Consider the following 21,561-nt stretch of genomic DNA (forward strand, 5'->3'; position numbering starts at 1 on the left):
TCATGTCCCCCATTAAGACCATGATGTCCTTTCCTTTCTTTTTCTGAAGAATGTGGTAAAGAAGATTGTAAAAGTTGTCCTTCGTTTCATCCTCTGCATCGTTGGTAGGGGCATAGCATTGTACAACTTGAAGGTTTATTTTCTTATGCGTGGTATGGAATTTTGCAGTAATGATCCTTGAGTTGATGGGTTCCCAACTGATGAGGGCCCTCTGAGCTTCTTTGGATAGCATGAACCCTACACCCTCTGTATGTGGTGCAGAGTCTTCTGGGTGCCCTGAAAATAATATGGACTCACCACTGGCCAGTTTAACCTGCCCCAACTGGAGCCATCTGGTTTTGCACAGACCCAGGAGAGATATTCTGTATCTCCTCATCTCTTCTGCTATAACTGCTGTCTTTCCTCCTGCATACATGGTCCTGACGTTCCATGTTGCGATGTTAGTGGAGTGTCTAGGGGTCAGAAGAATCAGACGCACCGTCTCCTTACGATTTTCCGAGTGCATCGTCATTTTCTCTTTGGTTTGTGTAACCGAAGAGACTTCCTTTCCAAGACTTTTGATTTTTTTGGTTTTCGTCAACGTTTCTGTAGCAAGGAGTTTTTATGGGTTGGGGTTGCTAGCCCCAAGCCCAACCTTCCACCATTTCTGGTTTCGGGAAGTTTTGGAGTTGACTTGTTAGTCCCCTCGCCTAGTCTATTGTCTTCCAGGTAATGGGTTACAGTCTCATACCACGTAAGACCAGACAGACATAGGGTCGTGTACAAGCTGTCTCGGCACGTCAAGCCCAGTCAACTCCTGCTACTGTGTAGTGAGAGCCGTACCAGCCACAAGCAATGAAACTGTTGCAAGCCCACCCCACCAGCAGAGTGAGACAGTGTACCCTGCCTAAAGACAATTGTCAAACAAAAGTGTTCTGTTAAACCACTAATGGTAACACAAGCTAGCCGGTGGTGTTTGTGTTACATTTTTTGCTTTAAAAAATGTAACTGTGTAGAAGTTGCAAACAGCTCCTTTAAGACACAAACAGAGCCGTCTTACTTGGTCATTTCTATCACTCAACACGTGTGGGAACTGAATGTTCTCCACATTCTCCGCTTACATCCGCCCTTTCCCAACCTCCGAAGCAATCACTACTGCCATCTAACATCTCAAAATTGAGCCTGCACGCAAAGTCTTCTATATAATAAAGTATAGTACAGTACTTGCACATGAGACACAGAAGTGTAGAAAAACAAGATAACTGCTTAAACAGCACAGCTCGGTGTCAAATGTATTGTTTGTGTATTTTTATCTTTTTTAAACAATTTACATTTATTAACACATTTGAACACACACAAGTACCAAACATTAATTCTATGAATTCCATCCATCCATTTTCTACCGCTTGTCCCTTTTGGGGTTGGGGGGGGGGGGTGCTGGAGTCTATCTCAGCTGCATTCGGGCGGAAGGCGGGGTACACCCTGGACAAGTCGCCACCTCATCACAGGGCCAACACAGATAGACAGACAACATTCACACTCACATTCACACACTAGGGCCAATTTAGTGTTGCCAATCAACCTATCCCCAGGTGCATGTGTTTGGAGGTGGGAGGAAGCCGGAGTACCCGGAGGGAACCCGCACAGTCACGGGGAGAACATGCAAACTCCACACAGAAAAATACAGAGCGCAGAATCGAACCCAGGACCTTTGTATTGTGAGGCAGACGCACTAAACCCCCTCCACCGTGCTGCCCTATCGGTATAAATTCCCAGCTATTTTATATCGATCTGCAGCTTGTACAGGTTGGTTGGTTGGTGTCCATTTATTTTGAACTTGCATACAATTACAATGTAATACATCACATAATTCCATTTGTTTGATTACAGCATGTCCGAAAAGGAATAAGAAGAGGCAGAACTTATTTAAACCTACTCATTTTCATATCATAGCGGTTTTAACCCATTAGTTTGTCCTCTATTTGTCACACAACAGTGAATAAATGAATGAGTAAATAAATAAATGAATAAACAATGAGTAAATAAATAATTATTAAATACATAAGTAAAAAATAATTAAAGTTTTCATACATAAATAGTTATGTTATTTATGGTTTACCTATGAGATTAATTAGAATATCTAATTTTATTTTAATAAGGTTCAAGATGTTTATCAAGATTCTTCTTCTTTGTACTTTGTCGCAATATTGGTCTGCTTCGCACGTTTGTACCATAGCGGAATGAAAAGAAGGGGGTGAATTATCTTGTCCTCATTAAGTGTCTTTGACTCTGTGTGCAGCTGGCCCACTAGCATCACACAGTGCAACTAGTTAGCATGTAGCAGCTAACATGGATAAAATGGTCACACAACCAAATGCCACCGCACCAATGTGGGAATATTTCAGTTTAAACCTTTGGAACAAGATGAGCCTATCAACCCTGAGAAACCAGTTTGTGGGCGAATACAACGCTCACTTTGTGTTTGGTGAACAAGCCAGGTCAGTGTAAACAAAACAGTGCAAAATAGTGTGCGCTCACAAAAAGTGTGGTTAAGTACATTGCCAAAGACATGCTGACATTTAATACTGTTATAAAACTAGTATTTTCAAAAGTGCTGTCATGTTGCCAAGTATTTGGATGTTCCTTACTCGGAATCTGCCAAACTTAATTTTGTTTTGCATATGCCCTGTTAATAATTTTTTTTAAACTGTTGTGTTTATATTGTTACTTTGCAGTTTTGTTTAAGAAGGTCCTAACTTGATTATCAGTTAAGTACTGTATAACTCTACCTCTGCCTACATGTTCAATATTGAAGTGCAACTTTGTCAATACTTTATTTAGCTATTTTATTTATTGTTATGGTTATGTTTATATGCGTTGGCCCTGCGATGAGGTGGCGACTTGTCCAGGGTGTACCCCGTCTTTTGCCTGAATGCCGCTGGGATAGGCTCCAGCACCGCCGCGACCCCGAGAGGGATAAGCGTTAGAAAATGGATTAATGGATGTATATTTGAGCCCCCCCAATCTTTTCCTTAAGATATTTTAATTGCTTTTGGTTGTAATTTTTGTTCAAGTGCAAACTTTTGCTAACAGACAAAGTATATTTTATTGTTATTTATGGTTGTTTTATTTAACTTGGAGATTTAAACGTTTTCATTCCAATTACAATGTTAAAATACACGAGAAATACAAGTTAATTGCATTTGAAAGAATATACATGCATTAATATTATGTATTATCATTACATCAGGGCAGCGCAGGGGTTAATGCATGTACCTCACAATACGAAGGTCCTGGGTTCAATCCCCGGGCTCGGGGTCTTTCTGTGTGGAGTTTGCATGTTCTTCCCGTAACTGCGTGGGTTCCCTCCGGGTACTCCGGCTTCCTCCCGCTTCCAAAGACATACACTTGTGGATAGGTTGATTGGCAACACTAAATTGGCCCTAGTGTGTGAATGTGAGTGTGAATGTTGTCTATTTGTGTTGGCCCTGTGATGAGGTGGTGATCCTTCAGCTTCTTTCCTTGTTTCAGCAATGCCATTTTGGATTTTCTGTTGGCAAGCTTCACCATGATGACTGGATTGGTGTCGTTGTTTCTTCTATTCGGTGAAATGTACACATCAATGGTGTTAATATCGACATCAATTCCCTTTGATGGCAGAAAGTTGACCCCTTGTTGCTCCGTTGAGGTAGCATCCATGTCAAGTCAAGTCAAGATGGCGGCGCCCTGACGGGCTGTGGCTTGCGTAGATGCTCATGGTAGTATAGAACAATTTGGCAAAAATACCGGACAATTCTTTAAATTTCATGGCTGGCTTACATCGTGGACACTCCGTGGTCACATACGACCGCCAGACAATTCTGGATGTGGATAGATCGGGCCGTTTTGGACTGAAAGATGCGTGTACGTTGGACCTCCTCGCTAGCATGGGAATACTTCGCCGGCTACATCCAGCGGCCTTTGACGCAGCGGAGTCTAGTACCAGCGGGGACCGTCAACGGAAGAGACGTAAGCGGTGTGATCGGAAGCAGAAGCGGGGATGCCGAGCGGGGCTAACAACAAAGCTAAAGGCTAAACCCCACAGAACGCCGCTCCCTTTCATCCTGCTTTCAAACGTCCGCTCCCTCGAGAACAAACTGGACTACCTGAAGCTGGATTTAAATGCAAGACGCGAGATGAGAGACTGCTGCGCCATATTTCTCACAGAAACGTGGCTGAAACCAACCGTTCCGGACGAGGCAGTTAGCATCGAGGGGCTAACTATGTTTCGGTCGGATAGGAGCAGATCTCTCACTGGTAAATCCCGAGGCGGTGGTGTTTGCATATACGTCAATAATAACTGGTGCAATAATGGGAAGATAGTATCACGTCACTGCTCTCCTGATGTTGAACTATTAACTATAAAATGCAGGCCATTTTATTTACCCAGGGAATTCAGTGCTATGATCTTCACAGTAGTGTAGATTCCCCCAGTGCTAACACCAAAGAAGCTTTGAATGCTTTGTACTGCTCCATCAATGAACTGCAAACTACACATCCAGAGGGAGTTTTTATCGTGGCAGGGGATTTTAATCAAGCTAACATGAAAACAGTTTTCCCTCATTTCCATCAATATGTGAATTTTGCAACCAGGGGTGGAAGCAAGCTTGACTTGGTTTATAGTAATATTAAACAGGCGTATAAAGCTGCACCACGCCCCCACCTCAGCTCCTCAGACCATCTATCTGTGATGCTAATTCCTGCATACAAGCCCCTGCTGATCAGGAAGCAAGCTACAGTGAAGCAGGTGAGGACCTGGCCAGAGGGAGCAATGTCAGCATTTCAAGACTGCTTCGAAACCACAGACTGGGACATGTTCAAAGCAGCCGCCACCGAAAATCACCACACATGTGTGGAGGAGTATGCAGAGTCTGTGTCCGCATACATTCAAAAGTGCATGGAGGATGTCAGTGTGATCAAGAACATCCCCAAACGGGCCAACGAGAAACCCTGGATGAACAGTGAGGTACGTGCAATGCTGAAGGCTCGGAACAAGGCTTTCAAGTCTGGCGACATGGTGGCATTAAAATCAGCCAGAGCTAACCTGAACCGTGCCAATAAGGTTGCAAAGCGTGCTCACAGTCAGAAAGTGCAGGACTTCTTTGAGAACCCTGCAAACACTAGACAAATGTGGCAGGGCATACAGGTCATCACGGACTATAAAGCTGCCCCCTGTCCCTGTGACAACAGTATCAGCTTCCTAGATGACCTTAACAACTACTTTGCAAGGTTTGAGGCACTTAACACCAGTCCGGCGAGAAAATCCATCCCTCGCCCTGAAGAGCAGCCGCTTAACCTGGATATAGCGGATGTCCGGAAAACCCTGAGGAGAGTGAACCCCCGGAAAGCACCAGGACCTGATGACATTCCGGGCAAGGTGCTTAAGGGATGTGCAGACCAGCTGGATGGGGTTCTCACAGACATCTTCAACATCTCACTGACCCAGGCTGTGGTACCATCATCTTTTAAGATGGCCACAATCATACCAGTGCCAAAAAAACCCACAATCTCCTCCCTCAATGATTACCGCCCCGTTGTACTCACCCCCATCATAATGAAGTGCTTCGAGAAGCTGGTAAAGGAATATATTGTCTCCAGACTTCCCCCCACATTCGACCCATACCAGTTTGCTTATCGCCCTAACCGCTCCACAGAGGACGTCATCTCCTCTGCACTCCACCTGAGCTTAGAACATCTGGAAGGAAAGGACACACACGTGCGGATGTTGTTCCTGGACTTCAGCTCAGCATTCAACACCATCATCCCGCAGCACTTGGTGAGCAAACTGGCCCCCCTTGGATTCAGTACCCCCCTTTGCAACTGGCTGCTTGACTTCCTCACAGACAGACCCCAATCTGTGAGAGTGGGCAACAACACCTCCAGTGCCATCTCCCTGAGCACCGGCTCCCCCCAGGGCTGCGTCCTGAGCCCGCTGCTGTTCACGTTGATGACCCACGACTGCTGCGCCAGGTACACTACTAACCACATTGTGAAGTAGTGGGCCTCATCCGTGACAACAACAACATGGACTACAGGGAGGAGGTGAAACATCTGGTTGACTGGTGCAGAACCAACAACCTGGTCCTGAATGTCAACAAGACCAAGGAGATCATCGTTGACTTCAGGAAGCACCAGTCCAACCACGCTCCACTCTTTATCAAGGGCACAGCGGTGGAGATAGTAAGCAGCACCAAGTTCCTGGGGGTGCAGATAACTGACAATATAACCTGGTCCCTACACACTTAGAGCTCAGCAGCGCATGCACTTTTTGCGTCGGATGAAGAGAGCACAGCTCCCTCCCCCCATTCTCACCACATTCTGCAGAGGCACTATAGAGAGCCTGCTGACCAACAGCATCTCTATCTGGACTGGAGCCTACAATGCCTCAGACTGGAAGTCTCTCCAGAGAGTGGTGAGGACAGCGGAAAAGATCATCAGGACTCCTCTTCCTCCTATCCAGGAGATTGCAAAAAGCCGCTGCCTGACCAGGGCTCAGAAAATCTGCGAAGACTCCTCCCACCCCCACCAAGGACTGTTTTCACTGCTGGACTCTAGAAAGTGGTTCCGCAGCCTCCGAAGCAGAACCTCCAGGTTCTGTTACAGCTTCTTCCCTCAGGCCGTAAGACTCTGGAACGCATCATAATTAAATTATCCCCTCAACTCCCCCCAAAATGGATTAACTCGCTGGAATAAAAAAGACAATATAACATACACCCATAAACGTGGACGCATGTGAAAAAGTGCAATATATTTATCTGTTCAGTAATCTATTTTTTTATTTATATATATTTATATATATTTATTTATTTTATATATATATATATATATATATATATATTTATATATTATTTATATATATTTATATATTTATATATACACCTTATTGCTTTTTTATCCCGCACTACCATGAGCTTATGTAACGAAATGTCGTTCTTATTTGTGCTGTAAAGTTCAAATTTGAATGACAATAAAAAAGGATGTCTAAGTCTAAGTCTAAGTCTAAGTATTGATGCGCCACCCTGCAATGATGATGTCATTCTGTCGTGATCCATCTGATCCATCTCCTCTTTGATGTTTTCCAAAGCACCGATATTCCCTCAATCTGTGATATCTTGTCTGGCATTCAACTGTTGGCGAAATGCTGCTATATCCTTTTAATCTATTTCTACAACATTGACATCGCATTGTAGAGTTCCTATTAACGCTTTTAAATCCGGCTCCTCTTCTGCCAATCCTGTATTGCTCCGTTGACTTTGTTTTATCATGCTCATTGTTGCTCGGCAGGCAAGTGAAGCTCTTGGTGTTGTTAGCATTGGCGGCAAGTGGCGCCTCTTGCATGTTTTTCCACGTACCTTGCGCCGGCGAGAGCGGTGTCAGCCTTTCTTGTAGATCACTTGTGTGGTCAGAAACGCTTGCAAGTTAGCCATCTAAAGAACGATAGTCCAATTACATCCTAATGCAGGGATGGGCAAACTTTTTTGAAATTTGACAGACGCACTGTAATCGTCACAAGTTCAAACCTCCTGGACTCTGCGTTGTGTTTGTTGTAATGATGGACAGGAGACTTGAGTGATGTTATGGACACCGTTTACTTCCTGATGTGGAATGGAATGTGCAGTGGTCAATACAGGTTTTGATTCACCTGTTGTTTAAGTTCTGTTTCAGCACCACTGTTTTGTGTTTCTTGGTTGTCATGGGTGCTGATTATTTTCACCTGCCTCTGATTAGTGTTAGGGACGCTCACCTGTTCCCACTAATCACTAATCAGAGAGCTATTTAGCCTTGCCTTTCGCCTCAATTGGTCTGGTGCTTTTGTTTGCTCTCATGCAACACGTTACACTCTCGTTCCTGCACCTAGTGTTTTGGACTAGCATCTGTTTGGCTAACCCATTCTTGTCTTCCATGCCGTGGGCACCGCGCAGCATGTTTTTGTGGTGATATATAGAATAAATAATTCTTCTTACCGGCAAGCTGTTTCCTGATGTTCCTCAGCATCCTGGAAAGACGACCCCCGGCATCGTCATGCCCCGGTACCGTAACAAAAGGGTTAACACTTACATTCTCTTTTAGTGGGAGCAGTGATGTTGATCATCCAATTTTGCCAATGCATCGAAGTTTAGTATTAGTTTTGTTGTGGCAATTCTCAAAACAGATCTTTGCTCAATTCTGTTTTAATATTTGGCGGGCCGGAGTAAAGGGACCATTGGGCCAGATGAGGCCCGCAGGCCGTAGTTTAAGCATAGGCAGACCGACGTCAGTGAGCATCAAACTACGAGAGAGGGCTAAGCCAGCTTTGAAGCTGCTTGGTCAGGTTTCATTTACTTAATTGACAAAACAATCATTTTAGAGAGGACCCAAGGGTTGTTGAACAACATAAGAATGCTTGTGTTGTGCATGACATGTTCATTGGAAAATTATCTCTATGGCTCTGCTCTCCATATGTAATGATAAGTGTTAGCAGTAAAACCTCTGGCAAAGATGAAGGAACCACCAATCTTAGGGGATGTTTCATTTTGTCCGACAAAGCAGAAAACAGAAATAGCACGAAACTACAGTCATTTTAAATGGCAACTTAATAAACACTAAAACAAAATCAAGAAACACTAAATTACTTCAAGAAAGTTAATTGTTGTAGTCAGCAGCAGCTTGCTTTTTAGATCAAGCAGAATGAAACAATTATGTAATCGCTCGATTTTGAGGGGGAAAAAAATTTATGGAATCACTCTGTAAATTTTAATTTCCAAAGCTAAACAAATGAATGACTAATGGGCGCAATCTGGAGACACCGTCTGTGACAGAACTGTAAGAAAGTGCCTGAAGCAGTGATTCTCAAACCGTGATACGTGTACTACTAGTGGTATGCGGGCTCCATCTTGTGGTATGCCAGAAAAATCCCTTTCCTAAATTCAAACATTGTGTTACTCTGCAAACCGTGTGTAATGCTACAGTGGCCAAAAATGTTAAATATACTTGTTAAATAAAACCTCTGCCTTGTTTTTGATGAATACTTGGGCCTACTAGGCTATTTTATTTTAATGTTGGTCATTACAGTGGTCAATGGAGAGTCAAGTTTTTTCTGCGGTGGTACTCGGTGAAAAAGGTTTAAGAATCAATGGCTTAAAGGAAATTGAATTTAAAAACAGAAAAGCTAAATGAAAGTCGTCATTAACATCAAAACAGAAAAAGAAACTAAAAGTTGTGATTTTATTAATTTTTTTGCTGTGCTTTTTCTGTTTTGAAGATATATTGCTTTAAGTATTTAGTCTTGACGTTTTGATGTTTTCCTTGGTCTACCAGTGTGCTTGCCTTTTACAACCTTCCAATGTTTGTACTAGGTCCAGATTTTAGACACAGCTGATTGTGAACAATCAACATCTTTTGCAACATCTTCGTGAAGAAGTTTTTTCATCCTCTGCTTCAATTAACATCTCATATGTTGGAGCTATAATTCGTGTCAATCTTCATTCGATGCAACAGCTCTCGAAGGTGTGAACGTGCCTTATCACTGCAGACTAACGAACAGATTGAATTTGATGCAGGTGTTAACTTTGGAAATAAAAATTTACAGCCTGATTCCATTTTTTTTCTTAGTTTAGAGTGACTCTTTTTTTGTTTTCTCTGCTTGATCTAAAAATGAAACTTACTGACTACCACAATTTATGGTTTTGATGTATTTTAGTTTTTCTTAAAGCCAGAAAGTTACAATTTGAAATGACTATAGTTTTGTGTCATGTCTGTTTTCTGCTTCTTTTTTTTTTTTTTACAAAACTATACAACTGAATAAACATCCTCCAAGTCTGGTGATTCCATTATTTACCAAGGGTTTTATTAGTGGTAGAAAATGGATGGATGTATTAGATGACTTTCGTCATTTCCCAACCAATATTCTACAACACAAATACAACGTTGAAACAACATGTTTTTTGATGTCTATTCAATCTCAGGTTGTGACGTGGATTTGATCATTGAAATTTCCCAACCAACGATGTTGATCCAACATTGGACATCAACGTCTCAATTTACAAACACAACTATTTTGCACCGTTGTTTCAAAATCAGTTTTAAAGTCATACTGAAATGACATTTTTTTATTTAAACGAGGATAACAGATCCATTCTATGTGTCATACTTGATCATTTCGCTATATTGCCATATTTTTGCTGAAAGGATTTAGTAGAGAACATCGACCATAAAGTTTGCAACTTTTGGTCGCTGATAAAAAAAGCCTTGCCTGTACCGGAAGTAGCGTGACGTCGCAGGTTGAAAGGCTCCTCACATTTCCCCATTGTTTACACCAGCAGCGAGAGCATTTCGGACCGAGAAAGCGACGATTACCCCATTAATTTGAGCCAGGATGAAAGATTTGTGGATGAGGCACATGAGAGTGAAGGACTAGAGTGCAGTGCAGGACGTATCTTTTTTCGTTTTGACCGTAACTTAGGTACAAGGGCTCATTGGATTCCACACTCTCTCCTTTTTCTATTGTGGATCACGGATTTGTATTTTAAACCACCTCGTATACTATATCCTCTTGAAAATGAGAGTCGAGAACGCGAAATGGACATTCACAGTGACTTTTATCTCCACGACAATACACTGGTGAAGCACTTCAGCTACGGAGCTAACATGATAGCATCGTGCTTAAATGCAGATAGAAACAAAAGAAATAAGCCCCTGACTGGAAGGATAGACAGCAGATCAACAATACTACTATCAGGAGACACCGAACCAAACACTGGACCTGTAACTACACGGTTAATGCTGTGCCGCCTGTCGAAGCCTAGCAATGCTGTTGCTAACGACGCCATTGAAGCTAACTTAGCTACGGGACCTCGTCAGAGCTATGATAAAAACATTATCTCTCCACCTACGCCAGCCCTCATCTGCTCATCAACACCCGTGCTCACCTGCGTTCCAGCGATCGACGGCGCGACGAAGGACTTCACCCGATCATCGATGCGGTCGGCAGCTACCGTCGGATAGCGCGTCTGCTATCCTCAAAGTCCTCCTGGTTGTGTTGCTACAGCCAGCCGCTAATACACCGATCCCACTTACAGCTTTCTTCTTTGCAGTCTCCATTGTTCATTAAACAAATTGCAAAAGATTCACCAACACAGATGTCCAGAATATTGTGGAATTTTGCGATGAAAACAGAGCTGTTTGTATAGAGATACAATGTGTCCGAATACTTCCGTTTCAACCATTGACGTCACGCGCATACGTCATCATACATAGACGTTTCCAACCGGAAGTTTAGCGGGAAATTTAAAATTGCACTTTATAAGTTAACCCGGCCGTATTAGCATGTGTTGCAATGTTAAGATTTCATCATTGATATATAAACTATCAGACTGTGTGGTCGGTAGTAGTGGGTTTCAGTAGGCCTTTAAAGGACATGTATGTATAATCAACGTTGTATCAATATCCTGTGCCTGCTGGAAAATGCCAAGGCTGCAGCTGGACCCTTCTCATTAAGTTAGCCAGCAGCTATAAAATTATAAAATGATGTTGCTGAGTAGACAATATGTCTATTATTTTTTATTTCTGACAGTCCATATGTTGACACACACATGTAGAATAAATTATTTTCGATCTGTCCAGCTGTCTTTGTAGCACAATTCCCTCTTTTCTCACAGCCTTTTCTGCGCAACTGCCAGTTTGCACGTCCTGTCTAGATGTACTAAATAAAGTATCAAAACAGCGCCCGCAGTTTTTAATCTTGATAAATCACACAGCGTGTGCTACATAATTATATTTGTATTTTCTCCTCCCAGTATTGTTGGCTTTCTAATGATCAGCATCTATTCTGCATATTCCTGGAGTCAGACACACTAAACGGATTGTGCTCCTTATTTTGCTCACTTAAGAAACACAATCCAAGTTTAGTAGATCAGCTTTGCGTGTGCTATCAAGTTTGCACGTGTTTTAGTACTCGCAAACCTTTTGTTTAGATCAGTGGTGCTAAAAAAAAAAAGGACGGTTAATTCAGATGAACCCAACGCATGACAGCCTGCTAAACATGATTAAATGCTTAAATCTGTTATCCACCAAGAACAATGTTGGGGTGTCCCTTCTCTCTGTACCTCTTACGCCTTGACACCTCTCCACCCCCACACATATCAGACCATGTTAGCATCATGTCTGATGAGATTACATCTTCGTATTCATCAATACTGTGGGACATATAAAATATTTTTTACTGAATAGACTTGAGATTACTATCTTGAATCACCTCATGGATGTTATGCCCACACGGCCACATGCACATCATATACAGCCCGCTTGCAAAGAAACAGTTATACCAACAGTCCACACCTGTCTTTATTATAGTCCTTATGCAGGGAGTGCAGTAAAATCTGCTTCCACTGTATTTGGTGTAATATGAACTTTTATGGACATAATTTCTAGGCGCAGTCAAGGCGTTGAGGGGATCTGGTTTGGTGGCTGCAGGATTAGGTCTCTGCTTTTTGCAGATGATGTGGTCCTGATGGCTTCATCTGGCCAGGATCTTCAGCTCTCACTGGATCGGTTCGCAGCCGAGTGTGAAGCGACTGGGATGAAAATCAGCACCTCCAAGTCTGAGTCCATGGTTCTCGCCCGGAAAAGGGTGGAGCGCCATTTCCGGGTTGCGGAGTAGACCCTGCCCCAAGTGGAGGAGTTCAAGTACTTCGGAGTCTTGTTCACGAGTGAGGGAAGAGTGGATCGTGAGATCGACAGGCAGATCGGTGCGGCGTCTTCAGTAATGCGGACGCTGTATCGATCCGTTGTGGTGAAGAAGGAGCTGAGCCGGAAGGCAAAGCTCTCAATTTACCGGTCGATCTACGTTCCCATCCTCACCTATGGTCATGAGCTTTGGGTTATGACCGAAAGGACAAGATCACGGGTACAAGCGGCCGAAATGAGTTTCCTCCGCCGGGTGGCGGGGCTCTCCCTTAGAGATAGGGTGAGAAGCTCTGCCATCCGGGGGGAGCTCAAAGTAAAGCCGCTGCTCCTCCACATCGAGAGGAGCCAGATGAGGTGGTTTGGGCATCTGGTCAGGATGCCACCCGAACGCCTCCCGAGGGAGGTGTTTAGGGCACGTCCGACCGGTAGGAGGCCACGGGGAAGACCCAGGACACGTGGGGAAGACTATGTCTCCCGGCTGGCCTGGGAACGCCTCGGGATCCCCCGGGAGGAGCTGGACGAAGTGGCTGGGGAGGGGGGAGTTTGTGTTTCCCTGCTTAGGCTGCTACCCCCGCGACCCGACCTTGGATAAGCGGAAGAAGATGGATGGATGGATGATTAATAGTTTTATTTCTTCCAGGGAGCAATATGATGTCTGAAGCATATCTAGAACCTGCATTATACTGTAGGTGTGAATGTCAGTAGTATTGTGCATGACTGAGGATTATACCAAGGTACACCAAACATGCCAATAAGTGGCCACTAAACACTCATCCCATTTGGTGGTGTTGCCTGTCACTAGGGGTGGGTATCGTTTACATTTTAACCAATACTAGTACCCAAACTGGTACTTATATCATTGAAAAAAATGCTAATTTTTGTGACATTAAAGTTGAACAGACTTGTGATTTTAATTATTGCACTATATAAGTGAAATGATAAAGAGGTATACATGAAATCAAAAATAAAATCTTCAACAGCCTGCTCAGTGGCCTTGTGGTTAGAGTGTCCACCCTGAGATCGGTAGGTCATGAGTCCAAACCCCGGCCGAGTCATACATGACTATAAAAAATGGGACCAATTACCTCCCTGCTTGGCACCCAGCATCAAGAGTTGGAATTGGGGGTTAAATCACCAAAATGATTCCCGAGCGCGGCCACTGCTGCTGCTCACTGCTGCTGCTCACTGCTCCCCTCACCTCCCAGGGGGTGGTGGAACAAGGGGATGGGTCAAACGCAGAGAGTCATTTCACCACACCTATTGTGTGTGTGACTGTCAGTGGTAGTTTAATTTAATAAATGTTTTAATTACATTTTAATATTGCCATAATTATAGCAGCAATACAGAACGTGCAAAAAAAAAAAAAGGACTTGTGTTTTTGGTGCATAATAAGGAAGTGCTGTGTTGTTATGCTAAGTGTTGTGGCGCTATCATTGTTATAAGGGCTGCTGTTGGTGTGTCAATGTCGGCAATAACGTTACAGCATTACAATACTTGCACAAAATGCACAAAGTTACTTGCACAATAACAGCGCTAACCATTTGTTGCAGTTGGCTGAGACTGCGTTTATTCAACAACGACCAAATGAGGCACCAAAAGCTACTTATTTTGATTAATTTGATTAGAAAAGATCTTGCATTTATATTGTGTTGCTTTTATCAATCGTTTTAATAAGTGTAACAAATATAAATTGAGAAAAACCAAACCGCATGGCATGTGAGGAATTTTAAATACGCACACTTAAGTTTCTATACGTCCGCTGCAATAGAGCGCATGCGAACTGTGGTGTGTGCCTTAAACATCATATTCAGAAGACACCACGTTGGCTGCTGGGGCGCAGGAAATTGGGCCGCCATCTTGAAAGGGGCATCTGTTCGTATTTCAGCAGCAGAAACAACAAGGAAAAACTCAACGCCAAATCATTGTTCTGCATATTCTTGCTCAAATCGGCGGACTGTGGAATACAGACTGCAGGGGATTATTTTTCACAAGCCAAAGTGAACATTACTATTGGTTGTATTTTGTAAATGGAAGATTATTGGACCATATTTTTGCCCACCAGCGAAATTGTTATCAGTTCGATATAAACTAAGCTGAAAAGTAATTTAGTATTTAGAAAGTTATGATGGATTAAATGCGCTGACACACATTATGCCTGTTAGCAGGTGGAGATGTTGCCCCTTTAAAGATGGCGGCCCCACGTCTTGTCAGCGCCAATGGGCAGTAGCGGTTGATGTGGCATCTATATATTTATGATGTTTATGGTGTCGTGATCTGTGTGGTGGTGAACAGCAGAAATGCTTGTTTTTTTTTAGATTTTTTTATTATTGCATGGACACATGTTAAAACTCTAATTTTAATGTTGATGATGTGCATTTATTACAAAATTAAGGTTATGGAAAACAGAAAAATATTTATTTTCTTTTGAACTATTTTCTGTAAAATACGAATTGAGGCTGTAACGTGTTTTTTGTCCGATTAATCAAACAAACTAATCGATAAATTATTTGATTAATAAAATAATCGACAGCTGCAACCCTATTCTGGTTACTACCATTTACGTTTGGACCCGTGTCATTATGAAGTAGGGTTGCAGTGCCCATCTTTACCTGTCACTGTCATCGAAAATGTTCATAAAAATAAATGACTTTGCTTAAACCTCACCATACAAAGTCGCCATGAACAAACACAAACATTTTGTTGAATATCATTATATTAGACAGATTACACATGCGCAGTATGAGCCTGTAATGTTTGAGAGAAAACAGCAAAATATCAGGTTTCTTTGTTTTAATCCTGATAATCATTTTTAATAAAAAAAAAAAGAAGACATGTATCTCATTATGAAAATTATGATTTATTTACATTTTGAGAACTTTATTATTTTTTTATTTTTTTATTATTCATGGATGTGTACAAATTGAGAACAGGAAGTGAATAAATGTGTTACTAATAGCAATGAAATGGAAAAGGTATAGGATTACATTTATTCCTACTTTTTTTCGGACATGTTGTAATGAGAAATTGGAAATCCATCCATCCATCCATTTTTTACCGCTTGTCCCTTTTCGGGTCGCGGGGGGTGCTGGAGCTTATCTCAGCTGCATTCTTTCGGAAGGCGGGGTACACCCTGGACAAGTCGTCACCTCATCGCAGGGCCAACACAGATAAACAGACAACATTCACACTCACATTCACACACTAGGGCCAATTTAGTGTTGCCATCAACCTATCCCCAGGTGCATGTCTTTGGAGGTGGGAGGAAGCCGGAGTACCCGGAGGGAACCCACGCAGTCACGGGGAGGACATGCAAACTCCACACAGAAAGATCCAGAGCCCGGGATTGAACTCAGGACCTTTGTATTGTGAGGCACATGCACTAACCCCTGTACCACCGTGCTACCCGAAATTGGAAATGTGTATAGCATATTGTAATTGGATCCATAAACCATAACATAATCCCCACAAACCACAGAACCTTAAAGAGAAGTTAATAGATGTGTTAGGTGATAAGGTGAATAAAACTCAGAGGTTGGGAGTCCATTTTCCATCTCACTTGTGATTTTGAACATAATAAGAATTTATCTTAAAAATGTACAACTCTGCAGTAGTGTGGTTTATGTAGCATGACATTTGCAAGGTTATATAGGGTTACGTTTGGAATCCAACAATTTTGCTCGCATGCATTTAAAACCATGGCCGTAACTACCATTGAGGACACCGAGGTCATGTCCTCTGTCTTTTTTTTAAGTGATAAGAAAAAGATGATAGGACTGACAGCAAATATACTTTGTGTGGGACGTTGCATGCGCTGTGCATCACCATGCGGTGGATCATCTTCTCTCAATATATAATCTTTGGTCATGCACAGCTGAACCCACTACAACACAAGACAACAATGTAACACAATGAAGTCAGTGTGTTGCTCAAGGTAATATTATTTACTGTCAAACCCTGTTTAAAAACTAAAGAATTGTCAATTTCAACCCTAGAACAAGGGGAAGGTTACATTTAAACTGTGAGATTCAAACATTATTGATTGTTATTAATGAGTTCTTATTATTAACAGCTTAATTTGTGTTTAGTTTACGGCATTGATGGCCACAACAATCTTAAAAAGGTATTGAAATCCTCAGTCCACAGACTAATGTAGTCCTGGACCTGCTTTGTGTGGAAAGTGCTCTAAAATAACTTTTGTTATGATTTAGTATAATGTGAACACAATTGAATTGAACGTTTTACTTGGTTGACAATATTACCCAATCATTATTGAGGTTTAGAACATTCTCCTCTGTGCTCGCAGGCATACAGCTTGAACGAATACAAGGAGTTGAAGCTAGATGTGAATCTGCGAGGCCTGGGACCTGACTACATGGCAGTTAAAAAGAGTGTAAGTAGCATCCCGTTTAATGACTCAATATTGTATGGATTAGTACTGATCGTGGAGGGAGAAGTTGCTACCGGTTGTTGTTGTTGAATGTACCTGATCGAGGGGCATGCACTAAAAGAAGGGTTTCACTCAAACCATTCTTCCTGAAAGAAAGGGGCCCAGCTTTTCATGTACACTCAAAATAATAAAACTGAATTATTCATATTAAACAATATTACCCTTAAATAGGTCAGGCTGATTGCGAAAAAAAAACCCCAACTAATTAAAATATACTGCAAATCAAAAACCTGATAAAAATTACATTTACGTTCAATTGTGCACTGCTAAAACAAATAAATGCAAACTATATATATAGTAATAAATACATACAAAATATGTTCATTTTTAAACTGTTGATAAAATAACTAGAGATACAGCTTAACTTTAACAGCTACACTTTGGTCATAATTTTTGCGCTTCAGAAACCTTTCTCTGACTTTTGCTGCAGACTTCTTCTGCTTGTTTAATATTGTCATGCAGTCAACTGACTGATTCATTACTGCCACAAAAGGTGAAATAGTGTATTACAACTGAATACGGCTGCGGCCCATACGGCCCACATCTGAGAAACTGATATTTTTTGACAATCCTCTTGGGGGCGCTTGCCCTAGGGCAGGAGTTGGCAACCCAAAATGTTGAAAGAGCCATATTGGACCAAAAATACAAAAAAAAAACAATCTCTCTGAAGCTGCAAAAACTTAAGTCTTTTGTAAGTGTTATGATGAAGGCAATACATGATGTAAGTGTCTATAATAGCTATAATAGCCTACTATCAATAAAATATGTGTTGCAGGCTGACGTAAATCTTCGTTGAGAGAAATGTTGAAATGTAATATTTATTCTCCTTATTTTTACAACAATGGAAAACATTAGTAAAACGGAGGCTTCTCAAGAGTGTGAAATAACTCCTGGAAATTACTGGCTTAGATTGGCCAAAGGTATAGATGTATGTCCAAGTTAAAGGAAACAGCATGCTGCCTTCTTCTAATGGATTTGTTACAATCTTTGCAAGCTTGGTAACATTTGCTGTGGTCTGTAACAGCACATAAACAACTATCAGAAATGCAGCCAATGTTACATACAGATAATGTGTCATGAGACATGTAAATATAAATTAAATACACAGAGGAGATAAGTAAAGGAAATTAAATTAGCTCAAATGTGCCTACGAATGAGGCATAATGATGCAATATGTACATACGGCTAGCCTAAATAGCATGTTAGCATTGATTATGACTTTTGAGACACTCGTGATTTAGGGCTATATAAGTAAACTTTGATTGATTGGTTAGCTTAAAGTCATGCAGTGACCAAATATGCCTGATTAGCACCCCAACAAGTCAATAACATCAACAAAGCTCACCTTTGTGCATTCACGCACAGCATAAAAAAGTTTGGTGGACAAAATGAGACAAAGAAGGAGTGGCATAAAACACGTCTTTCTGTGGCAGCGCCAAAGAAAGTTGTACATGTAAACAAACTATGGTGAGTTCAAGGACCGCCGAAATTAGTAGGACAAAACGGTCGCTCGCCAAATACTCTCATTAGTGAATCATGTTTAATACAAACAGTGGGATTTCTAACAATTATGAAGGTTTGTGTAATGTTTGTTTTCCTACAGAAACCATATTAAAACAAAAAGTGTGTTTTTCCCCCTCATCTTTTTCCATTTTCATACATTTTTGGAAAAGCTCCAGGCGCTAAAGATCTAGAGCCGCGGGTTGCCAAAACCTGCCTTAGGGGTAAGAAACACTGTTGTAGAAGATAAATAGTTTGGGTCCGGCACCGAGCTCTCAGGCTAGATTTGACCAATGTCTGTGAGCATTAACTGACGAGAGGCAAAATGTCTTTTAAATGGGTTACACCATGATTTTTTTTTTCTACATTTAAAACACTTACTTGTGGTCTACATAAAATGTAATGGTAGTGCTTTGGTCAAACTTTTTGTTACATTTAGTTTTACAAACCATCTTCAAGTCGCTTTCAGACTGTCTGCACCGTTTTGTGGGCGGTCTTATTTATGTGCCAAAACCCTCCTCCAGGCCAGGCACGCTTCGACTGCATCCCCGTCAGCTACGTTGTAGTTTTTAGCGCTTTCATGTCGAGTCTAATGACAGATATAAGTTAGAAATATATGCTACTTTTTATTAGAAATCGCAACAGCGGAATATTTCAGCATGAATGTGCATGTACGAGCAAGTCTGCCACAAAATAAGAGGACAGACGAAAATAAAGGACTTGTTGACTACAACTTTGGACTACACCTGAATTAAAAATGGTGCGTAGTACTTCGGGTGAACCGTACTTTATATTGAGATATCCGCTGACCTAACTACAATCATCTCAAATTCCAAACGGCTCAAGAAGGCAAGATTGTTTTATAAATATCTTTGCTCTGCCTCCTTGGTTGAATTTTACATTTTTGGGACTTCTGGAGACCCCAAATACACAAATACAAGTACCAACAGATAAGAAAAGTTGGGTCTGCATAATAGGATTACTTTAACACATGGGTCTCAAACGTACGGCCCATGAACAGGTTTTTTCCGGCCCGAGGGATGAGTTTGCCGAGTATAAAAATGAGCCGAAATTTTTGAATGAAAGAAACTGCTGTTCTAAATGTGTCCACTAGATGTTGCAATAGCAATTCTTTGTATCTTTGTAGATGATGCTACATATGTAAAAAAAAAAAAAAGAAAAACACATGTTAGAGCACCAGTCGTGGAAAATTAGCAAACTACATAAATAACATCCTGTAATTAGATTTTTATATTATTTTTTTATCTCGATACATTGAAAATGAACACCAATGAGTTGACTGATGAACATTATCACATAATTTATTCAGAAAGTATACATAAAGACAAATAAAGATAGAATATTATTAACCGCAACATGTAAGTGTAAAAAAAACACAACAACATTATGATTTGTACATTTTCAGAATGTGCTTGTTCTATTTCTAAACAAAGAAAACAATCTGAAGTTGTCTCTATTTTTAAATTATCGTGCCGTGATTTTACCAGTCCGGCCCACTTGGGAGTAGATTTTTCTCCATGTGGCCCCCGATCTAAAAGGAGTTTGACACCCCTGCTTTAAGACAAACTGAACAATCCTGTTGCTCCTCATTCAATGCCCTGAGAGTGAATATTGATATGTAGGATTAAAACACAACTCAATATAAAGGGTTTCCGCCACCACTGGCTAACAGGTCTGTCCTAGATTTCTGACAAAATGATACCATGGTATTTAGATATTTTCACACATAATACTTTAAGCAAAATTTTCAAAGTATGTAGTACATTTGCTGATGACCTTATATTTTTAAAAATATGGCTCACAAATGACACAAAGAAAAAAATAATCGGTTTTGTGGCTCCACCCTGAAATGATGTAGTATGCCCACTGACACTGTTTTCAGTTCCTCATTCAAAGGCCCCATGCTATTTCCTAGATACAATTACATTTACAAAGCAAATGAGCGTCCCTCTAAGAAGTTAAGTGCCCTTTGCTTCAATATATCTTTTGTTAATTCCCCGTTGTACAATGTGAGCATGTTTCAGTAATTTACTCTAAATTGAGGCCTGCAGCTCTCCAGGGCCAAGCCTCTTAGTGAATGATATGTGTAATTGTTGATAGGCCAAATGAATGGCTTACTGGGTTTGAGAGAGATGTTTCTTTTCATTAATTGTCTTTTTCGTCATCTGCTTGTGAATGTCTCTCATTTCTATTCTCTTATTTTATTCTTTCCCATCCTTTGACCATTGCCAGGCTGAGAAGATGAAACAACAAAAGCAGTATTCAAATGCGGTCCGTGAGAGGAACAAAAACCTTAGTAAAATACCTTTCATAATGGCCAAGGATTCAGTGGTCAAAGACAAGAGAATTGCCAGGATTAAGGTGTGTATTGTTTCTTTTGTGTGAGTGCATCAGGAAAGTATTCACAGCGCTTCACTTTTTCCACATTTTGTCACAGACTTATTCCAAAGTGGAAACAATTCATTTTTGTCCTCAAACTTTTACACAAAGTACCTAGAAAAAGGTTCCGCAGCCTCCGTAGCAGAACCTCCAGGTTCTTTAACAGCTTCTTCCCTCAGGCCATAAGACTCTTGAACGCATCATAATAATCTCTTCAATTCCCCCCCAAAAACGAAATAACTGACTGGAATATAAAGACAATATAACATACATCCATAAATGTGGATGCATATGCAAAAGTACAATATATTTATCTGTACAGTAATCTATTTATTTATATCTGCACCTTATTGCTCTTTTACCCTGCACTACAACGACATAATGCAAAAAAATGTCATTCTTATCTGTACTGTAAAGTACAGAGTCCCTAAAGAGACATGGGGGACCATTTTTTTTTAGATATATAATATTTAGATGTATTCAAAATATTACTTGAAATCAATTTTTGGCAGCAACAAAGTGGCCATTTGGGT

The 21,561-nt window shown here is 41.2% G+C and overlaps 1 protein-coding gene across 2 annotated transcripts in view; it reads left to right on the forward strand.

The window, feature by feature from the left end:
- The window catches only part of LOC133649763 (jhy protein homolog), a 44,598-nt gene that overhangs the window by 16,314 nt on the left and 6,723 nt on the right, over positions 1-21,561 (forward strand). For both annotated transcript variants that reach the window (XM_062046420.1, XM_062046419.1), the window contains exons 6-7: positions 16,985-17,071; positions 20,882-21,010. In XM_062046420.1, coding sequence (XP_061902404.1) covers positions 16,985-17,071; positions 20,882-21,010 — 216 coding nt within the window. The remainder of the gene's footprint in view (positions 1-16,984; positions 17,072-20,881; positions 21,011-21,561) is intronic.

Source organism: Entelurus aequoreus, linkage group LG05 (assembly GCF_033978785.1).
Source record: "Entelurus aequoreus isolate RoL-2023_Sb linkage group LG05, RoL_Eaeq_v1.1, whole genome shotgun sequence".
Taxonomy (NCBI): Eukaryota; Metazoa; Chordata; class Actinopteri; order Syngnathiformes; family Syngnathidae; genus Entelurus; species Entelurus aequoreus.